This window comes from Dendrobates tinctorius, unplaced genomic scaffold (assembly GCF_039654945.1).
Source record: "Dendrobates tinctorius isolate UK_male_01 unplaced genomic scaffold, ASM3965494v1 ptg000099l, whole genome shotgun sequence".
NCBI lineage: Eukaryota > Metazoa > Chordata > Amphibia > Anura > Dendrobatidae > Dendrobates > Dendrobates tinctorius.
In genome coordinates, this window is record NW_027361767.1 from 2,958,279 (window position 1) to 2,977,978 (window position 19,700).

Genomic DNA, 19,700 nt, shown 5'->3' on the forward strand with positions numbered 1-19,700 from the left:
GTGATGTATCATTTTCTTTGCTGCATGTTGTCATTTCAATAAAATCAGTGTTTTATTAGAAGTAGATTATCACTACAGTAGGTGTCTTATGCTTCCTAGTCCTGCTACTCTGTGTAACCTTACCCCCTCCACTGATTGATAGCTTCGTGCCTATGCACTGTGTACACAGAAAGCTGCCAATCAGGGATGTGGGTGGGTTTATACAGGACTCCACATTCTGAGCTCGGCTAGATTTGCAGCAGAGAAAAAATTGTATAAAAATAACAGCAAGCAGCCCAGTATGAGGCACATGGCTGGAATCAGGGTCTCAGCCCCTATATAATGCTGCTCTCAGATTTCCTGTTTGGGACATACAGCATTATATGGCATATTAACCCCCAAGGGTGGTTTGCACGTTCATGATCGGGCCAATTTTTACAATTCTGACCACTGTCCCTTTATGAGGTCATAACTCTGGAACGCTTCCATGGATCCCGGTGATTCTGACAATGTTTTCTCGTAACATATTGTACTTCATGTTAGTGGTAAAATTTCATTCATATATCTTGCGTTTGTTTGTGAAAAAAGCGGAATTTCGCAATTTTCCAACTTTGAATTTTTATGCCCTTAAATCACAGAGATACGGCACACAAAAAACTTAATAAGTAACATTTCCCACATGTTTACTTTACATCAGCACAATTTTGGAACCATCATTTTTTTTTTTTAAGGAAGTTATAAGGGTTAAAAATTGACCAGCGATTTCTCATTTTTGCAAGACCATTTTATTTTTACGGACCACATCACATTTGAAGTCACTTTGAGGGGTCTATATGGTAGAAAATACCCAAAAGTGATACCATTCTAAAAACTGCACCCCTCAAGGTGCTCAAAACCACATTCAAGAAGTTTATTAACCCTTCAGGTGCTTCACAGGAATTTTTTGAATATTTAAAAGAAATGAACATTTAACTTTTTTTCACAAAAAAAATACTTCAGGTTCAATTTTTTTATTTTCCCAAGGATAACAGGAGAAATTGGACTGCAAAAGTTATTGTGCAATTTGTCCTGAGTACGCTGATACCTCATATGTGGGAGAAAACTACTGTATGGGCACACGTCGGGGCTCGGAAGGGAAGTAGTGACGTTTTGGAATGCAGACTTTGATGGAATGGTCTGCGGGTGTCATGTGCGTTTGGAGAGCCCCTGATGTACCTAAACTATTGAAACTCCCCACAAGTGACCCCATTTTGGAAACTAGACCCCCTACGGAACTTATCTAGGTGTGTGATGAGCACTTTGAACCCCCAAGTGCTTCACAGAAGTTTATAACGCCCGGGCGTGAAAATAAAAAAAATCATTTTTTTCCACAAACATGATATTTTTGCCCCCAATTTTTTTTTTTCCTAAAGGTAACAGGAGAAATTGGACCCCAAAAATTGTTTTGTAATTTGTCCTGAGTAGGCTGATACCCCATATGTGGGGGTAAAACACTGTTTGGGCGCATGGCAGAGCTTGGAAGGGAAGGAGCACCATTTGCCTTTTTCAACGCAGAATTGGCTGGAATTGAGATCAGACGCCATGTTGCATTTGGAGAGCCCCTGATGTGCCCAAACAGTGGAAACCCCCAATTATAACTCCAACCCTAACCCCAACACACCCCTAACCCTAATCTCAGCCCTAGCCCTAATGGTAAAATGGAAATAAATACATTTTCTTTTAGTTTTATTATTTTTCCCTAACTAAGGGGGTGATAACGGGGGGTTTGATTTACTATTTATGGCGGTTTTTATGTTTGGCGGCTGTCACACGCTAAAAGACGCTTTTTATTGTAAAAATAGTTTTTGCATCACCACATATTGAGAGCTATAATTTTTCCATATTTTGACCCACTGAGTCATGTGAGGTCTTATTTTTTGTGGGACGAGTTGACGTTTTTATTGGTACCATTTTCGGGCACGTGACATCTTTTGATCGCTTTTTATTCCGATTTTTGGGACGCAGAATGAACAAAAACCAGCGTTTCATGAATTTCTTTTGGGGGGTGCGTTTACACGGTTCCGCGTGCGGTAAAATTGATAAAGCCCTTTTATTCTTCGGGTCAGTACGGTTACATCGATACCTCATTTAGGTCGTTTTTTTATGTTTTCGCGCTTTTATGCAATGAAAACAATTTTATATAAATAATTATTTTTGCATCACTTTATTCTGCGAGCTATAACTTTTTTATTTTTTCACTGATGACGCTGTATGGTGGCTCGTTTTTTACGGGACAAGATGACGTTTTCAGCGGTACCATGAATATTTATATGCGTCTTTTTGATCGCGCGTTATTGCACTTTTTGTTCGGCAGTATGATAATAAATCATTATTTTTTGCTTAGTTTTTTATTTTTATTTTTTAAAGGGTTGGGTAAAGGGGTTAACTAGTGGGACAGTTTTATAGGGCGGGTCGTTACGGACGCGGCGATACCAAATATGTGTACTTTTATTGTTTTTTTTATTTCCAAAAAATTAATTTATTAGGGAATATTTTTTTTTTTTAATTAGCGATTTTTTAAAAATTATTTTTACACTTTTTTAACTTTATTACATTGTCCCGGGGGGACATAACTGTCATGTGACACATGTGACGCTGATCTGTCACATCACAGATCACTGTGACAGATCAGCGATCTGTCACAGGCACTGCAGTCTTTCCTTATGACTGCACTTTGCAGGCATGAGGAAGTCAGCTCCCTGCAGGCCCCCGAAGGTCCCCATTGTCATCTTGGATTCGGGGGCCTGCAGGGATGGAGCCCCCCGCAGCAGCGCTACACATTGTGCAAGGGGTTAACGTGTCGGGGGCGGTCCGTGACCGCCCCTGACACATTGTGCTGGGTGTCAGCTGTGATAATCAGCTGACACCCGGCAGCAATCAGCGGCAATCACAACGTGGGCGCCGCTGATCGCTGTGACGTACTATCCCGTCCCTGGGAATTAAGTCCCGGGTCACATGGACGGGATAGTACGTCACATGACAGAAAGGGGTTAAAAGGTGTCATTCAGAACCAGAACTCGTCCAACAAGAAATACAAGAATACAAACCCTCATATGTCTATATTGACAAAAAAATAAAAATAGATCTCAGAAGAAGGGGAGGAAAAAAAAACGAAAGCGCAAAAAAAAAATTGTCCAATCCTGACGCGGTTAAGGTCTGTATTGATCTTACAGCTAAAGATCAGCAGGTTTTTACTATTTATAATTTGAGAGCAGCATGATGGAGGGGCAGAGAGCCTGATTACAGCGATATGTCACTTGGTGGGCTGTCTTTTGTAGTTTTAATACAATCAGTGTTTTATCAGCAGGAGATTATCACTGCAGGAATGGGTGTCACCTGCCAGGCAGTCCTGCTAATTTGTGTAACCCCGCCCCCACCACTGATTGGCAGCTTCCTGACAGTGTACACAGGAAGCTTCCAATCAGGGGTGTGGGTGGGGTTATACACAGATCAGCATTCTGACCAGTGCTACATTTACAGCAGAGAAAACAGGGATTCTATCAAGACTACAGCAAGCAGCACAGGAAGTGACACATTGCTAGAATCAGGCTCTCTGCCCCATACATCGTGCATTCACTACAAGCGTACTTATTAAAAAAACAATAGTTTAAAATTCTGAAAAAAATAAAGTATACATTGCAGTATATTTGGACTTTATTTTTGATGGTGGAAAAAGAGAGGTGATACGAATTTCTATTTTTTATTTATTTTTTTCGGGGGGTTCATAATTTTAAACTTTTTTTTATTTACTTTTTACTGTATTTTGTAGTCTGCACAGGGGACTTTTAGGGACTACAAAGTACAGTAAAAAGTAAAAAAAAAGTTTAATATTCTGAAAAGAAAAATTGAAAAAACATAGAAATTTGTATCACCTCCCTTTTTCCACCATCTATCTATAAAATTGAATGTGTGTGTGTGTGTGTGTGTGTGTCAGCCAACCAATCACAAAGCATCTTTCATATCACCAGAGCTGTTTAAAAGAAGCTGAGCTGTAATTGGTTGATATGAGCAACAGTTCCCACTCCACAACACCTCAGCAGACACTGACATGGTGGGAGAAATCTAGCATCCCCGGGAACATAAGCTCCCAGCTATTGTCTGCCCCCCTGAAAGGAGCAGGGAGCACATGACAGAGATGAATCCCCCCTCCCTGCCCATATATCCATCACACATCCTCCATCCGATAGGTACATCTTCCCTCTTAAAGGGATCTCCGGTATGGAAGTCAGGGCAAATCCCTCAGCGCTCTGATTCTGACCCCAGGCCTCTCTTAAAGGGATAATTGGTATGGAAGTTAGGGCAATTCCTCTAAGCTCTCTGGTTCTGACCGCAGGCCCCTCTTAAAGGCATCCCCGGTATGGAAGTGAGGGCAAATCCACTCTGCGCTTTGATACTGACCCCAGGCCACTCTTGAAGGGATCTCCGGTATGTAAGGAGAGAGAATTTTTTTTGTCCGGTACCCAGAAAGAATTTCGGGTTAAATGAGTGTCTGGAGGATCCGCCAGAGAAAAAAACGTTGCAAGCTCCGTTTTCAAATCTTTGAGGATGGTGTTTTGGCGGATCCTCAAAAAAAAACGGATGCAACGGACGGCAATCCGTCACAATCCGCCATTAATGGAAGTCAATGGGGGAAAAAACGGATCCTCATAAGAAAATTGAGGATCCCTTTTTTTTCAAAACCTGGCGGATTGTGACTGATTGTAAAAAACTGAAGTGTGAAAGAGGCCTAAGTCAGGGTAAATCCATCCAGCACTCTGGTTCTGACCCCAGTGTGGGGAGGAGGACTCCCATAGAGCGACTGGGCCGGAACCAAGAGGACCGCTATCAGGGTTCCTGAAGGAACAACACTGGGGGGGCAACGAAGGGAAGGACACTACTGAAGTTGTCCGGGCAACTGGGGGCGGGGCAAGGATAAAAGGAGCAGGGGGCGCGCTCGGGAGTCAGCAGAGAGGCTGACAGGAGAGGAGAGTCGGTGTGATCTAGAGAGGGACGTTGTAACGGGCGTGGAGGAGTTGAGAGACGATCAGGAGTCTGTGAGGGGTAAGCGACTTACAGACAATCTACGTGTGCCCGTCCCCTATCGGGGGCCGCCCGCCGTCCACGTACAGCCACAGCCGTGCCCGCTGTTCCGCGCTCCCTCGCAGTTGGTCCGCGACCCTCAGCAACTGCTGCCGCTGTGTTTCCACACGCTGCAGCCACCTGGACACTGCCTCCCTGTCTCCGCCCACGGCTGCGGCTTTCCACCACCAACTTCAGTGGACGCCATCTCGCCATAGGCATCAGCAGAGGCCTGCGTCCTGTCTGCAGAGGGACCCTGGGAGAGACCGGCCAACCGTCACCTGAGGTACTGCGTCATAACGGCGCTCCGGGGGCGGGAGCGACACAGTTCCTTCAGGGCCTGTTGAGCCCCAGCAGCACAGATCCTTCAGGGCCTGTTGCGCCCCACCGGCACAGATCATTACTGAACTTGAAAGGGTTCAAAGGCGGGCTACTAAAATGATAAATGGAGTTGGTTCACTACAATACCCAGAAAGGTTATCAAAATTAGGTCTATTTACTCTAGAAAAGAGAAGACTTAGGGGAGACTTAATATATATGTACAAGTATATCAGAGGGCAATACAGAGATCTCTCCAATGAACTGTTTGTACCAAGGACTGTGACAAGAACAAGGGGGCATTCTCTTCGTTTGGAGGAAAGACAATTTCTGCACCAGCATAGAAGAGGGTTCTTCACGGTAAGAGCAGTGAGGCTCTGGAATTCTCTTCCTGAGAAAGTGGTGATGGCCAACTCACTGAATGAATTTAAGAAAGGAATGGAGGCTTTTCTTGTGAGTAACAGTATAGAAGGTTACGAATAACAGAATATTATAGGTAGATGGTTGACCCAGCTTAGGGGAAGGAATTTTTTTCCCTATGGAGAAATTTGGCTTCTACTCTGTGGGTTTTTGCCTTCCCCAGGATCAACAATGCAGAACAGCTGCACTAAAAATAGGCTGAACTAGATGGACATAAGGTCTTCCTTCAGCCTTCAAAACTATGTTACTATGTTAGATCCTTCAGGGCCTGTTGAGCCAGAGCAGCCGCATCAGCGATCCCTACGCGGCCACGTCTGTGATCCTGAAAAGACGCCTGGAAGGATAAGTTGACTATAGGAAATAAGGACCCATAGTTTTGGCCGTACTTGGCCTATGACACCCGGCCTAGCCGGATTAGTCGCCTTTACGATAAGAAAAGTCTTGTTAATGTTGTTGAGTCCCTGCGTGGACAGATTGTTGTTATCCCCTTTGTTTGCTCAGCATAGCCCCAGTGGCTAAAATTTATTAACGTTGATTTCACAAATCACACTCTGTCTCGTGTCTCGTCACTGCATCCTAAGTACCTGCTGAACCCTAAACCAGGCCCCTCTTAAAGGGATCAATGGTATGGAAGTGAAGGCAAATCCACTCTGCGCTCTGATTCTGACCCCAGGCTGGCGGGATGATGTGGGATATCATAGTGAATGTGGCTATGCGGAGTGGGCGGGGCTCTACACTCAGCTTTGTATATATATACCGTTATATCGTATACAGTTAGGGCCATGGCCATATATATTTGGACAGAGACAACATTTTTCTAATTTTGGTTCTAGACATTACCACAATGAATTTTAAACAAAACAATTCAGATGCAGTTGAAGTTCAGACTTTCAGCTTTCATTTGAGGGTATCCACATTAAAATTGGATGAAGGGTTTAGGAGTTTCAGCTCCTTAACATGCGCCACCCTGTTTTTAAAGGGACCAAAAGTAATTGGACAGATTAAATAATTGTAAATAAAATGTTCATTTCTAGTACTTGGCTGAAAACCCTTTGTTGGCAATGACTGCCTGAAGTCTTGAACTCATGGACATCACCAGACGCTGTGTTTCCTCCTTTTTGATGCTCTGCCAGGCCTTCACTGCGGTGGTTTTCAGTTGCTGTTTGTGGGCCTTTCTGTCTGAAGTTTAGTCTTTAACAAGTGAAATGCATGCTCAATTGGGTTGAGATCAGGTGACTGACTTGGCCATTCAAGAATATTCCACTTCTTTGCTTTAATAAACTCCTGGGTTGCTTTGGCTTTATGTTTTGGGTCATTGTCCATCTGTAGTATGAAACGACGACCAATCAGTTTGGCTGCATTTGGCTGGATCTGAGCACACAGTATGGCTCTGAATACCTCAGCATTCATTCGGCTGCTTCTGTCCTGTGTCACATCATCAATAAACACTAGTGACCCAGTGCCACTGGCAGCCATGCATGCCCAAGCCATCACACTGCCTCCGCCGTGTTTTACAGATGATGTGGAATGCTTTGGATCATGAGCTGTACCACGCCTTCACCATACTTTTCTCTTTCCATCATTCTGGTAGAGGTTGATCTTGGTTTCATCTGTCCAAAGAATGTTCTTCCAGAACTGTGCTGGCTTTTTTAGATGTTTTTTAGCAAAGTCCAGTCTAGCCTTTTGATTCTTGATGCTTATGAGTGGCTTGCACCGTGCAGTGAACCCTCTGTATTTACTTTCATGCAGTCTTCTCTTTATGGTAGATTTGGATACTGATACGCCTACCTCCTGGAGAGTGTTGGTCACATGGTTGGCTGTTGTGAAGGGGTTTCTCTTCACCATGGAGACTATTCTGTGATCATCCACCACTGTTGTCTTCCGTGGGCGCCCAGGTCTTTTTGCATTGATGAGTTCACCAGTGCTTTCTTTCTTTCTCAGGATGTACCAAACTATAGATCTTGCCACTCCTAATGTTGTAGCAATTTCTCGGATGGGTTTTTTCTGTTTTTGCAGCTTAAGGATGGCTTGTTTCACCTGCATGGAGAGCTCCTTTGACCGCATGTTTCCTTCACAGCAAAACCTTCCAAATGCAAGCACCACACCTCAAATCAACTCCAGGCCTTTTATCTGCTTAATTGAGAATGACATAACGAAGGGATTGCCCACACCTGTCCATGAAATAGCCTTGGAGTCAATTGTCCAATTACTTTTGGTCCCTTTAAAAACAGGGTGGCACATGTTAAGGAGCTGAAACTCCTAAACCCTTCATCCAATTTTAATGTGGATACCCTCAAATGAAAGCTGAAAGTCTGAACTTCAACTGCATCTGAAACTGTTTTGTTTAAAATTCTTTGTGGTAATGTCTAGAACCAAAATTAGAAAAATGTTGTCTCTGTCCAAATATATATGGACCTAACTGTATACTCATGTATAAGCAGAGATTATCAGCCCATTTTTTTGGGCTGAAAGTCCCCTCTCGGCTTTTACACGAGTCATATACCTGGGGGTCGGCAGGGGCGTCAGATATCATATTTACCCCTCCTGGAGCAGTCTCTGCAGCCCCCCGCTTCTCCACGGTCACCCTTCCTGCCTTCAGCGGTCACGTGGTACCGCTCATTAAACTCATGAATATGCACATATTCATGAGTGTAATGAGTGGTATCACGTGACCGCTGAAGGCAGGAAGGGAGACCGTGGAGAACGGGGCTGCAGAGACCGCGCCAGGAGGGAGTAAGTATAGCGATATTCACCTGTCCCCGGTCCATCGGTTCTCACCGCTGTCTGCTGCGTCCTGTGTCAGTGACGTTTAGGCAGCAGAGGGCACGGTGATGTGGTTAGTGCGCGCTGCGCCCTCTGCTGCCTGAACAGTCACTGACACAGGAAGGGCAGACAGCGGTGAGCAGCGATGGACCCAGAACAGGTGAATATTGCAGGTGCTGGGTCTTGAGCAGGAGAGGGGAGTATGGCATTTTAATTTGCAGCAGCAGCATATGGGGCATAATATATGGAGCATTTTATGGGGGCAGCATATGGGGCATATTCTATAGAGCAACATATGGGGGCATATGCTATGGAGCAGCATATGGGGCATATTCTATGGAGCAGCACATGGGGGCATATTCTAAGGAGCAGAGCAGTATATGGGGGCATATTTTATGGAGCAGCATATGGGGGTATATTCTATGTGGCAGCATATGGGGGCATATTCTATAGAGCAGCATATGGGGGCATATTCTATAGAGCAGCATATTGGGGCATATTCTATGTAGCAGCATATGGGGGCATATTCTATGGAGAAGCATATAGGGGCATATTCTATGGGGCAGCATATGGGAGCATATTCTATGGAGCAGCATATGGGGGCATATTCTATGGGGCAGCACATGGGGGCATAGTCTATGGAGCAGCATATGGGGGCATCATATGGGAGCATATTCTATGGGGCAGCATATGGGGGCATATTCTATAGAGCAGCATATGGGGGCATAGTCTATGGAGCAGCATATGGGGGCATAATCTTTGAAGCAGCATATGGGGGCATAATCTATGGAGCATTTTATGGGCATAATCTATGGAGCATTTTATGGGGGCATAATCTATGGAGCATTTTATTGGGGCATAATCTATGGAGCATTTTATTGGGGCATAATCTATGGAGCATTTTATGGGGCATAATCTATGGAGCATTTTATGGGGCATAATCTATGGAGCATCTTATTGGGGCATAATCTATGGAGCATTTTATGGGGGCATAATCTATGGAGCATTTTATGGGGGCATAATCTATGGAGCATCTTATTGGGGCATAATCTATGGAGCATTTTTGGGGCATAATCTTTATGGAGCATTATATGGGGCATATTATTCTATGGAGCATCTTATGGGGTCATTATTAACCTTTATGGAGAATTATATGGGGTGTATTTTGTGTGGAGCATCTTATGGGGCCCATCATGAACTATATGGAGCATTATATGGGGCTCCTGATTCAATATGGATATTCAAAAACATTTAACCTACTGATGTCTCAATTAATTTTACTTTTATTAGTATCTATTTTTATTTTTAAAATTTACCAGTAGCTGCTGCATTTTCCACCCTAGGCTTATACGCGAGTCAATACGCTTTCCCAGTTTTTTTTTTGCAAAACTAGGGGGGGGGGGTCGGCTTATACATGGGTCGGCTTATACACGAGTATATACTGTGTGTATATATGTAGATATCATCATTATAATTTGTTATAACTAACAGTAGATAGTCAAAAATAAAGTCCAAATATTTCTGAATTTTAATTGTTTACTGTATTTTGTTGACTTGAATCTGCGATCGTCCGAACGCTTGTATTATATACTGTAACACGAAAGTATTGATGTCTATAGGAAAAATCAGGGTTTCTTTTGAAGACCAGCCACAGGCTGGGTTACAGTGGAACTCCATGATGGAATGCACAGGGGTCTTTCAAAGTTCTGCAGCTGTCAAGACCACCATTAAGCTAAGCGCCCCAATGCCGACAAGCTGTTAATGCCGCTTTATGGCTTTTAAAATGCGCTTCATTCAAAAAGGACATAAAGGAGTTAGAAAATCAAAGACATGAAAACGCTACGGTATTTAGAAATTCCGATAATCCAGCATCGAGTGACGGACTATTGGAATCTTGCTGCATTATGTAATGGGCTGCTGCCCCCTGTGAACCTCGGCTCCCTCGCGGGGTTAATATTATACCGCAGGACTAGTTACTCATTTCCATGTCACACCAGCATTGAACGGCAGCCAAGCGTGGAAGAGCCGGGTCGTTTCTGCCAACCTACCGTGGAGCGGACCTGCGACGCCGACCTCTGAAGCGGCCGGGGCTCGTTACGTGCACTGTTTGACCTGCGAAGCGGGATCTCATCCTGGTGTAATGGGTTAAAAACAAACATAAGAAGGGTCATATCCGAAGAGGAGACTAGAAACTAAATTATGAGGAGTCTGGGGACATTCTTCTTCCTTGCTGATGGTTTCCTTTTAGTACAGCAGTAATTCATTAATGCATTAAAGGGGTTCCTGCTCATAAAGAGGGGTCTTGTGATGAAGACCCCTCACCCAACCCCAGACACAACCAATAAGTGGCGCTATCTATGGAAAAACGCAGATTCTCTACCCTCCTTCCATGCTGCTCAGACCAAGCTCCGGCCATCGGTACATAGAGATTTACCTTGGTCAGGATTTCCCGGCTCATCTCGTGGTTGTTTTCATCTGAGAAGATGGCTGATAACTTGTGAAAGACATTCAGATTGTCTCTATGGGATAGAAGAAAGTCATTACCAATGAGGGGGGAGTAACAGGGAAGCCAAATCCATGGATAGCCCTAAATTTGGTCTTCCCCACCTTCGGTTTTAGAAATCATCCTGATAAAAAACAGCAAAAATTCTACATGCGAACAAGACCTTGGGCTTAGGCCTAGAGATAGGTTTAGGGATTAAGCTAGAGTTAGGGTTTGTCCCAGGCTTAGGACTAGAGTTAGGGTTACACCTAGATATAGGATTAGGGGATAATTATAGGGTTTGTCCCAAGGTTAGGGTTATACCTAGATATAGGGTTAGGGGATAGTTCTAGGGTTAGGGTTTTTCCCAGGGTTAGGACTAGTGTTAGGATAAGACCTAGAGTTCTAGGGTTAGGGTTTGTCCCAGCATTAGGGTTACACCTAGATATAGGATTAGGGGATAGTTCTAGGATTAGGGTTTGTCCCAGGGTTAAAGTTTTGGATAGTTCTAGGGTTAGGGTTTGTCCCAGGATTAGGACTAGAAATTAGGGTTAGGGTTTGTCCCAGAATTAGGACTAGAAATTAGGGTTAGGGTTTGTCTCAGACTTAGGACTACAGTTAGGGTTATACCTAGATATAGGGATAGGGGATAATTCTAGGATTAGGGTTTGTCCCAGGGTTAGAGTTTTGGATAGTTCTAGGGTTAGGGTTTGTCCCAGGATTAGGACTAGAAATTAGGGTTAGGGTTTGTCCCAGGCTTAGGACTAGAGTTAGGGTTACACCTAGATATAGGATTAGGGGATAATTATAGGGCTGGGTTTGTCCCAAGGTTAGGGTTGCACGTAGATATAGGGTTAGGGGATAGGGTTAGGGTTTTTCCCAGGGTTAGGACTAGTGTTAGGATAAGACCTAGAGTTCTAGGGTTAGGGTTTGTCCCAGCATTAGGGTTAAACCTAGATAAAGGGTTAGGGGATAATTCTAGGATTTGGGTTTGTCCCAGGGTTAGAGTTTTGGATATTTCTAGGGTTAGGGTTTGTCCCAGGATTAGGACTAGCATTAGGGTTAGACCTAGCATTAGGGATATTTGTAGAGTTAGGATATGTCCCTGGGTTAAGACTAGTGTTAGGATTAGACCTAGGTTTAGGGAAAGTTCTAGGGTTACGGTTTGTCCCAGGCTTAGGACTACAGTTAGGGTTACACCTAGATATAGGTTTGTCCCAAGATTAGGACTAGCATTAGTGTTAGACCTAGAGTTAGGCATAGTTCTAGGGTTAGGCCCTGCTCACACTTTATTTCTACAGTGTATTCACAGGATCCCACCTGATTTTGAAATGATATGAAGGGAGTTTACGTTAGCTCAGTTTGCATTTTTTCCTGAGAGTGTCCATCTTTTCATTTTCAGACGGACATGTAAAGTAGCTGGCTACATTTCTGGGCCCATTTTTGACAACGTGGACATTTTCAGGAAAAATGGATGACACTAGATAGGAATCGGTATTGGGCTAGGATAAGAAAGTAATTACATGAAAAAAAAAAACATGGTAGAAAAATAAAAAGTAAGAAAATACATGAGAAATATGTAACTCTTATTTTCAAGATTTTATGTCAGATTTCAGCAAACAATCTAGACGTCTGAAACCTGCTTTCCTGACAGTAAAATGCGAATGTTGCAGCGTTTTTTGAAGCTGCTTTTTTTGGTGCGGATTACAAGTGTGACTTGCCTGCGGTACAGGTTTACTCAGAGTATGCGGATCTCAGATTTAGTCAGGAAAAAAACACAAGAGAGAATACGAGATTTCTGGAATCCCATAGCTTTATCTGGTATTGTAAAACGCAGCTTCTTATCTGCATAAAAAATGCTGCAAAAATGCAACGTGCGAACATACAGCAGCCTGATGGAGACTTCTTTGTATCGCCTCAATATCTGGAAGTACAGGTAGCGCCTGACTGTCCAGGATTGTGGAGTCCCAGGAATATTCCTGAGTGTGACGCCTCCACAGTGACTTCAACACTTCCAGTGTAAACGGATATCAATGTAATATTAGTAAGTCAGGCCATCACAGTAATTACCTGCTCACTGCCGCCCATGATCTCTTCAGCCGATAGATTGAATTGGACTGAAGGGCTGACAATATGGCTCTAAGCGAGGAGAAGTTACGGAGAAATCTGCAGTACTGGAAAAAGAAAAGACTCCATGTCACATAGCTCCTCCCTCCTGACTGTCACCCTGTGATGTGAGGAGCGGACTCCATATCACATAGCTCCTCCCTCCTGACTGTGTCACCTTGTGGTGGGAGGAGCAGACTTCAAGTCACATAGCTCCTCCCTCCTGTGTCACCCTGTGGCGGGAGGAGCAGACTTCAAGTCACATAGCACCTCCCTCCTGACTGTGTCACCCTGTGGCAGGAGGAGCAGACTCCATGTCACATAGCTCCTCCCTCCTGACTGTGTCACCCTGTGGTGGGAGGAGCAGACTTCAAGTCACATAGCTCCTCCCTCCTGACTGTGTCACCCTGTGGCAGGAGGAGCAGACTCCATGTCACATAGCTCCTCCCTCCTGACTGTGTCACCCTGTGGCAGGAAGAGCAGACCCCATGTCACATAGCTCCTCCCTACTGACTGTGTCATCCTGTGACGGGAGGAGCAGACCCCAAGTCACATAGCTCCTCCCTACTGACTGTGTCACCCTGTGGCGGGAGGAGCAGATTCCATGTCACATAGCTCCTCCCTCCTGTGTCACCCTGTGGTGGGAGGGGCAGACTCCATGTCACATAGCTCCTCCCTCCTGTGGCGGTTTATATATTGGTCACACCTGTGCGATAGAGATCCATTTCTCAAGCACTTTTGCCCTCATCTGCGGCTTCATCTGGATGTCGTTCAAGACGGACGCAGTCACACAGGCTGCCACTGCATTGAATTGGGCTACGGTGGCTCGGACACTTGGAGCAACATGTCTGTTCTCCTTCTTGTCACGTTGAGACCAAATACTCCCAAGACAATGACAGGACTGCAATTTCTGGAAGAGATCCTGGAGCAAGACAGGAGATAAGATATTCATCAGTGGGATGAGGTCCAGCATTTGCCAAAGGACCTAATATATATATAACTGTCTGGTGTCACAGTTTATGACAAATGAATGATGTGTGTATATGGTTGGTTGCGCACATCCCTGAGCATTTGGAGTATAAAGCACCAGGTCTGACCTTGTAGTACCGATATTGTACGCCCTTACCACATCTATCAGCGTCAATTGTTCTGCCACATCCTGAGGAGGGTATGACAATAAACATGTGGTGTCTACGGAGGTGTCACAGTCACCTTCTGCTGGTCGGATTATAGATGTCCAATCTGGTTGAGAAGAAATGGTCAGTCTCATGGAAGAGATTCAGAGAAACTGGAGATGTATGAGAAGATTGGTCTTACCTTTTGGTGGAGAGTTGTCCTCTCTCTCTTCTTCTAAGCTCTTGACCAGACGAAGAAGCTGGCTGGGGTTCTCCCTGCTGTCTTGGGTTAAGTAGGAGGAGATGAGCTGAACACGTCGCGGAGAATCGCAGAAGTCTTGAGGGTGTCTTTCTAACCAGGTCTGTAGGACACCACGTACCACTCTAAAGGAACAAGATGGTCTTTTTTTGGTAAAGTTGGTTCTTTTAGCCATGACCATTTTTAATATGCCCCCCCCAGCCAAAATGAGAAACTGATTGTAGTCCTGAATCCTAGATAGAGAGACCATATATAGTACTTACTTCTACCTTCCAAGATGACAGAACGATAATCCCATTCAACCAAAAAGAGGTGCAGAGGTGATCATGCATGCTTGGAATGCCACCATTTGAGGTGCAAGATAGTCACAGTCTTGGCTTGCTCCATAACTGCCAAGGACCACGCACGTTTCTGATGTCACTATTTGAGGTCTACGATAATCACAGGCTTGGCTTGCGCCATAAGTCCCATGGCCTTAACGACTTCTACTATACTGTACGTCTGGGTCCAGGATGTCGAAAGAGACCACCCACTCCACAGAATATTTTACTAATTGGCTTGTTATTATTTTTTTTAACCATTTTTCCACCAACCTTAATTTGACCCTAACCCAAAGAAGTTATGCCTACAGGATTATGGATTTAGTTGACCCATTTCACTTGAGAATCAACAGTGATCGCTGACCTAATCGGAAAAAATCTGAATGTTGATTTCCCCTTTAAGAAAACCAAATAAATTCCGGTACAGAAAAGTCAACTAACCCTAGCATAGTAGAGGAATATACAATGTATGTGGCGGCGTGGCACTGACCTCTGCACAGATGGAGCATCTGGAACAGGGCAACCAGGTATCCTAGGTTCCTTATCACCAACCTTTTCAAGACGCCTGAAGAAGAAATTATGAAAACATTTTAGGCAGAGGCTTCTTAAGAAATGGTTAAATATGTGAAAACTCTAACTCCAAAAATTCTATGCATAACCCTTGTGTTAGGATATGTTTCCAAGTGAGGGTTTTCTTAAGTCAAAACTTCAAGACCACACGGGATTTTTCCACCTAAAAAAGTTCCTTGGGGAATGTTCACATAGAGTTTTTGAGGTGGATTTTGAAGTGAAATAAAGAGTATTCCAAGAGCATTTGAAGGTTTTTTTTTAATATAGACCCCATTTTTGGATATGTGGAACTTTATAGGCTATGCTTTCTTTGGGCATAAGAACAGAATAATGTTTACTAAGACCGTTCTGATAAATGAGGTCCATTGTGTCCAGGCGCTAGACATGGATAGTCCACACAGGTAGCCAGTTTGTTAACCAATAAAATGCTTCTGCCTAATGTACAGTATATACGGTAAGTAAAAAAAAAATTGGATGCCTTGGTTTGAATAAGGTCAAAATGAAAAATTTGCTACAAAAATATTAGGTGTAAAGAACTGAAGATCCTGAGTTGTAGCTACAATTTTTTTCACCTGGGCCAAATATTTGCCCCAGGTTACCCTGGCGCCTCATCGAAATATTTGCCCCAGGTTACCCTGGCGCCTCATCAAAATATTTGCCCCAGGCTACTCTGGCGCCTAATCTAAATACCCTGTCCAAGCACACAAGGTTTCCTCTTACTACATCCCTGAACACATTACGACCTAAAAATCACAAGGTATCCGGTTGGACTGGTCAACCTCAACAAAGGATATTCCAGTGGTCCCAAACGCTGACACAATAATAGGCCTCAAAGGTCCAGCATAAGCCAACACAATTTAGACATGTCTAGAGCCAATTGCTTGCCATTAGGGTCTATTTCTTAAGGGCTAATTCCCCAAAAACCTATTATATCTTATTGATGTTAGGTCTTCAGAATAATTTTTCGTCTGATGGTTCAAAGAATCCCATTCCGACACTAGTATGTGGCTGATGATGTTGAAGAAAATATGAAAATGGTATATATAGATGAGAAAAGGAAATCTAAGGGTAACATTAGAAGGCCAAAGAAAAGAAGTCTAGAGAAGAAGTAAGGTCTATATACTGTTGTTCCCACCTGTCAAGTAGAAGCTCCATGACCTTTTCAGGTGAGGTAAAGGCACGGTAGGTACTCAAGAAGGTGGGCACATACCCAGGATCACTTCCCTGATACTCCACCAGAAGGTTCTCCACCAGCTTCTCCAGAGTCCCAGCACGGAGACTGCGGACCTTACACGTCTTATAATGGACATATCCAGGAGAGGATGCGACATCCTAAGGACAATGGGAGCAGGTTAAACAAAGTAGAAGATGAGACGACAGGCGGAAAAAGGAGAAGAAAGAAAAATACTACATTTAGAAGAGATATATATCCTACAAGAACAAGGCGTCATGTATCAACCAATTATACAAAAAGTATAAATTTTATTAGAAAAGCAAAAGATACAATAAAAAACATATATTGATACAGTCCGAATCAAAGGTGAAAACTCAAGCTAACAACAACATGATATGATACAGACTCTATGGAGGAGCAAAAGCAGTAGATGTGTATGCAACCCTGACTCGCGTTTCGCGTGGGCTTCCTCTGGGGGTTATCATATTTTGTGATGGGGATACTATTTAAAATGGTCCTGCACACAAAATGTGACGACCCCAAGTGGAAGCCCACGTGAAACGCGCGTCGGGGTTGCACACACATAGTATTTGTACATGAAGCAAAGGGTAAGCAACAGTTCTCTGACCATACTTTGTTTCTGTGAATTTTATACCCACTCAGTACTAAATTACTTATTCTGATCCTTTCTTTTTCTACAAACTATGGGCTTAAAATCCCCATGGATTTATTTTTAACTAATCTGCTGCTTTTGCCCCTCCACACATTGTGTATAATACAATGGTGTTGTTAACTTGAGTCTCAACCTTTGACTTGGATCTTATCAATTCATGTTTATTATCGTATCCTTTGCTTTTCTTATAAAATTTGTCCTTTTGGTGGATACATGACTCCTTGTTCTTGTAGGATATATATTTGTTATTTGGAGTCCCTGCCCCTTATATATTGGAGTTACATTGTATGTTCTATGACCTTTCATTTTATATGTTTTCTTGACCCTTTCGGTGTGGAATGAGTGTGTATCAGGTCATTGTGAAGGAGGAGGAGCAGGGTCAGCTGTAAAATAGCCTATTGTGATTGGTAGATTCTGTGTTATCATTGTATTCCTGCCTCTGATGATAAGAAGCCTGCTGAAAACTCTTCCTGAAAGAACAGGAAATACGAGTCTAAAAAAACACCCAAATGGTCAGAGTGAAAAACTGCAGGATTACAAAAAAAACATTGCCACATTTAAGCAATAGGTAATTTTCTGATTATACACTCCCTTTAAGGGGGCTGTACAGGAATAAGTAATAGCACCACACCTGTCCATGCATAGTTTTTGGTGCTGTGATTCATTAATGTTAATGAAGCTGCCATACCACCTACATAGTATGGAGAAGTGAGGAAATTTGGAGGAAGAATTTAGCTATGTTTTATAACCCTAAAATGCCTTTATGTTAAAGAGAACCTTTCAGTGGATTTTTTTTTTTTTTATTTATCCTCAGTACCTCCTCCAGTTGCTGCTGCTCCACTGACTTTGGAACAGTTTTTCTTTTCTTTCTGTGCCCCTCCATTACAAAGATATGCCCCCAATAATAAAAAAGAGAATTTTTCCGTCAACTGACTGGGCGTGTACTACAGAATATCTGGCCAATCAAAACACAGCCCTGCCCACAGAGAAGTTGTATGGTATACGCCCAGTTTGTTGAAGGGAAAATTTGCTTCTTTATTACCAGAGGCATACATTTGGAATGGAGGGGCACAGAAGGAAATCAAAAATTGTTCCAAAATCAGTGGAGCTGCACCAATTGGAGGAGGCACACAATTTACATTTAGAAAATCTAGTAAAATGTCCCCTTTACTCACTTGCATAGGCAGCTTTATTCCTTGCACTCTTTCAGCCCATTACTGATGTGATGTTTATCCTTCTCCACATTCAGCAGGTACAGAAAGTATTCAGACGCCTTTAAATTTTTCACTCTTTGATTCATTGCAGCCATTTGGTAAATTCAAAAAAGTTCATTTTTTTCTCATTAATGTACTCTCTGCTCCCCATCTTGACTGAAAAAAAAACAGAGATGTAGAAATTTTTTCAAATTTATATTAAAAAATAAAAACTGAAATCTCACATGGTCATAAGTATTCAGACCCTTTGCTCAGTATTGAGTAGAAGCACCTTTTGAGCTAGTACAGCCATGAGTCTTCTTGGGAATGATGTAACAAGTTTTTCACACCAGGATTTGGGGATCCTCTGCCGTTCTTCCTTGCAGATCCTCTCCAGTTCTGTCAGGTTCGATGATGAACGTTGGTTGACATCCATTTTCAGGTCTCTCCAGAGATTCTCAATTGGGTTTAGGTCAGGGCTCTGGCTGGGCCAGTCAAGAATGGTCACAGAGTTGTTCTGAAGTCACTCCTTTGTTATTTTAGCTGTGTGCTTAGGGTCATTGTCTTGTTGGAAGGTGAACCTTCGGCCAAGTCTGAGGTCCAGAGCACTCTGGAAGAGGTTTTCATCCAGGATATCTCTGTACTTGGCCGCGTTCATGTTTCCTTCAATTGCATGATGCTGCCACCACCATGTTTCACTGTTGGGATTGTATTGAGCAGGTGATGAGCAGTGCCTGGTTTTCTCCACACATACCGCTTAGAATTATTACCAAAAAGTTCTATCTTCATCTCATCAGACCAGAGAATCTTATTTCTCATAGTCTGGGAGTCCTTCATGCGTTTTTTAGCAATCTCTATGCGGGCTTTCATATGTCTGGCACTGAGGAGAGGCTTCTGTTGGGCCACTCTGCCATAAAGGCCTGACTGGTGGAGGGCTGCAGTGATAGGTGACTTTATGGAACTTTCTCCCATCTCCCTACTGCATCTGTGGAGCTCAGCCACAGTGATCTTGGGGTTCTTCTTTACCTCTCTCACCAAGGCTCTTCTCCCATGATTGCTCAGTTTGGCTGGATGGCCAGGTCTAGGAAGACTTCTGGTGGTCCCAAACTCCTTCCATTTAAGGATTATGGAGGCCACTGTGCTCTTAGGAACCTTGAGTAGTGCAGAAATACTTTTGTAACCTTGGCCAGATCTGTGCCTTGCCACAATTCTGTCTCTGAGCTCCTTGGCC

General features: G+C 43.5%; 1 protein-coding gene across 2 annotated transcripts in view; it reads right to left on the bottom strand.

Annotated features, from left to right (window-relative positions):
* The window catches only part of RGL3 (ral guanine nucleotide dissociation stimulator like 3), a 59,003-nt gene that overhangs the window by 20,133 nt on the left and 19,170 nt on the right, over positions 1-19,700 (bottom strand). For both annotated transcript variants that reach the window (XM_073587445.1, XM_073587446.1), the window contains 8 exons: positions 16,565-16,761; positions 15,350-15,424; positions 14,483-14,664; positions 14,292-14,407; positions 13,872-14,087; positions 13,130-13,233; positions 11,012-11,096; positions 10,626-10,709 (listed from right to left, as the gene is read on the bottom strand). In XM_073587445.1, coding sequence (XP_073443546.1) covers positions 10,626-10,709; positions 11,012-11,096; positions 13,130-13,233; positions 13,872-14,087; positions 14,292-14,407; positions 14,483-14,664; positions 15,350-15,424; positions 16,565-16,761 — 1,059 coding nt within the window. The remainder of the gene's footprint in view (positions 1-10,625; positions 10,710-11,011; positions 11,097-13,129; positions 13,234-13,871; positions 14,088-14,291; positions 14,408-14,482; positions 14,665-15,349; positions 15,425-16,564; positions 16,762-19,700) is intronic.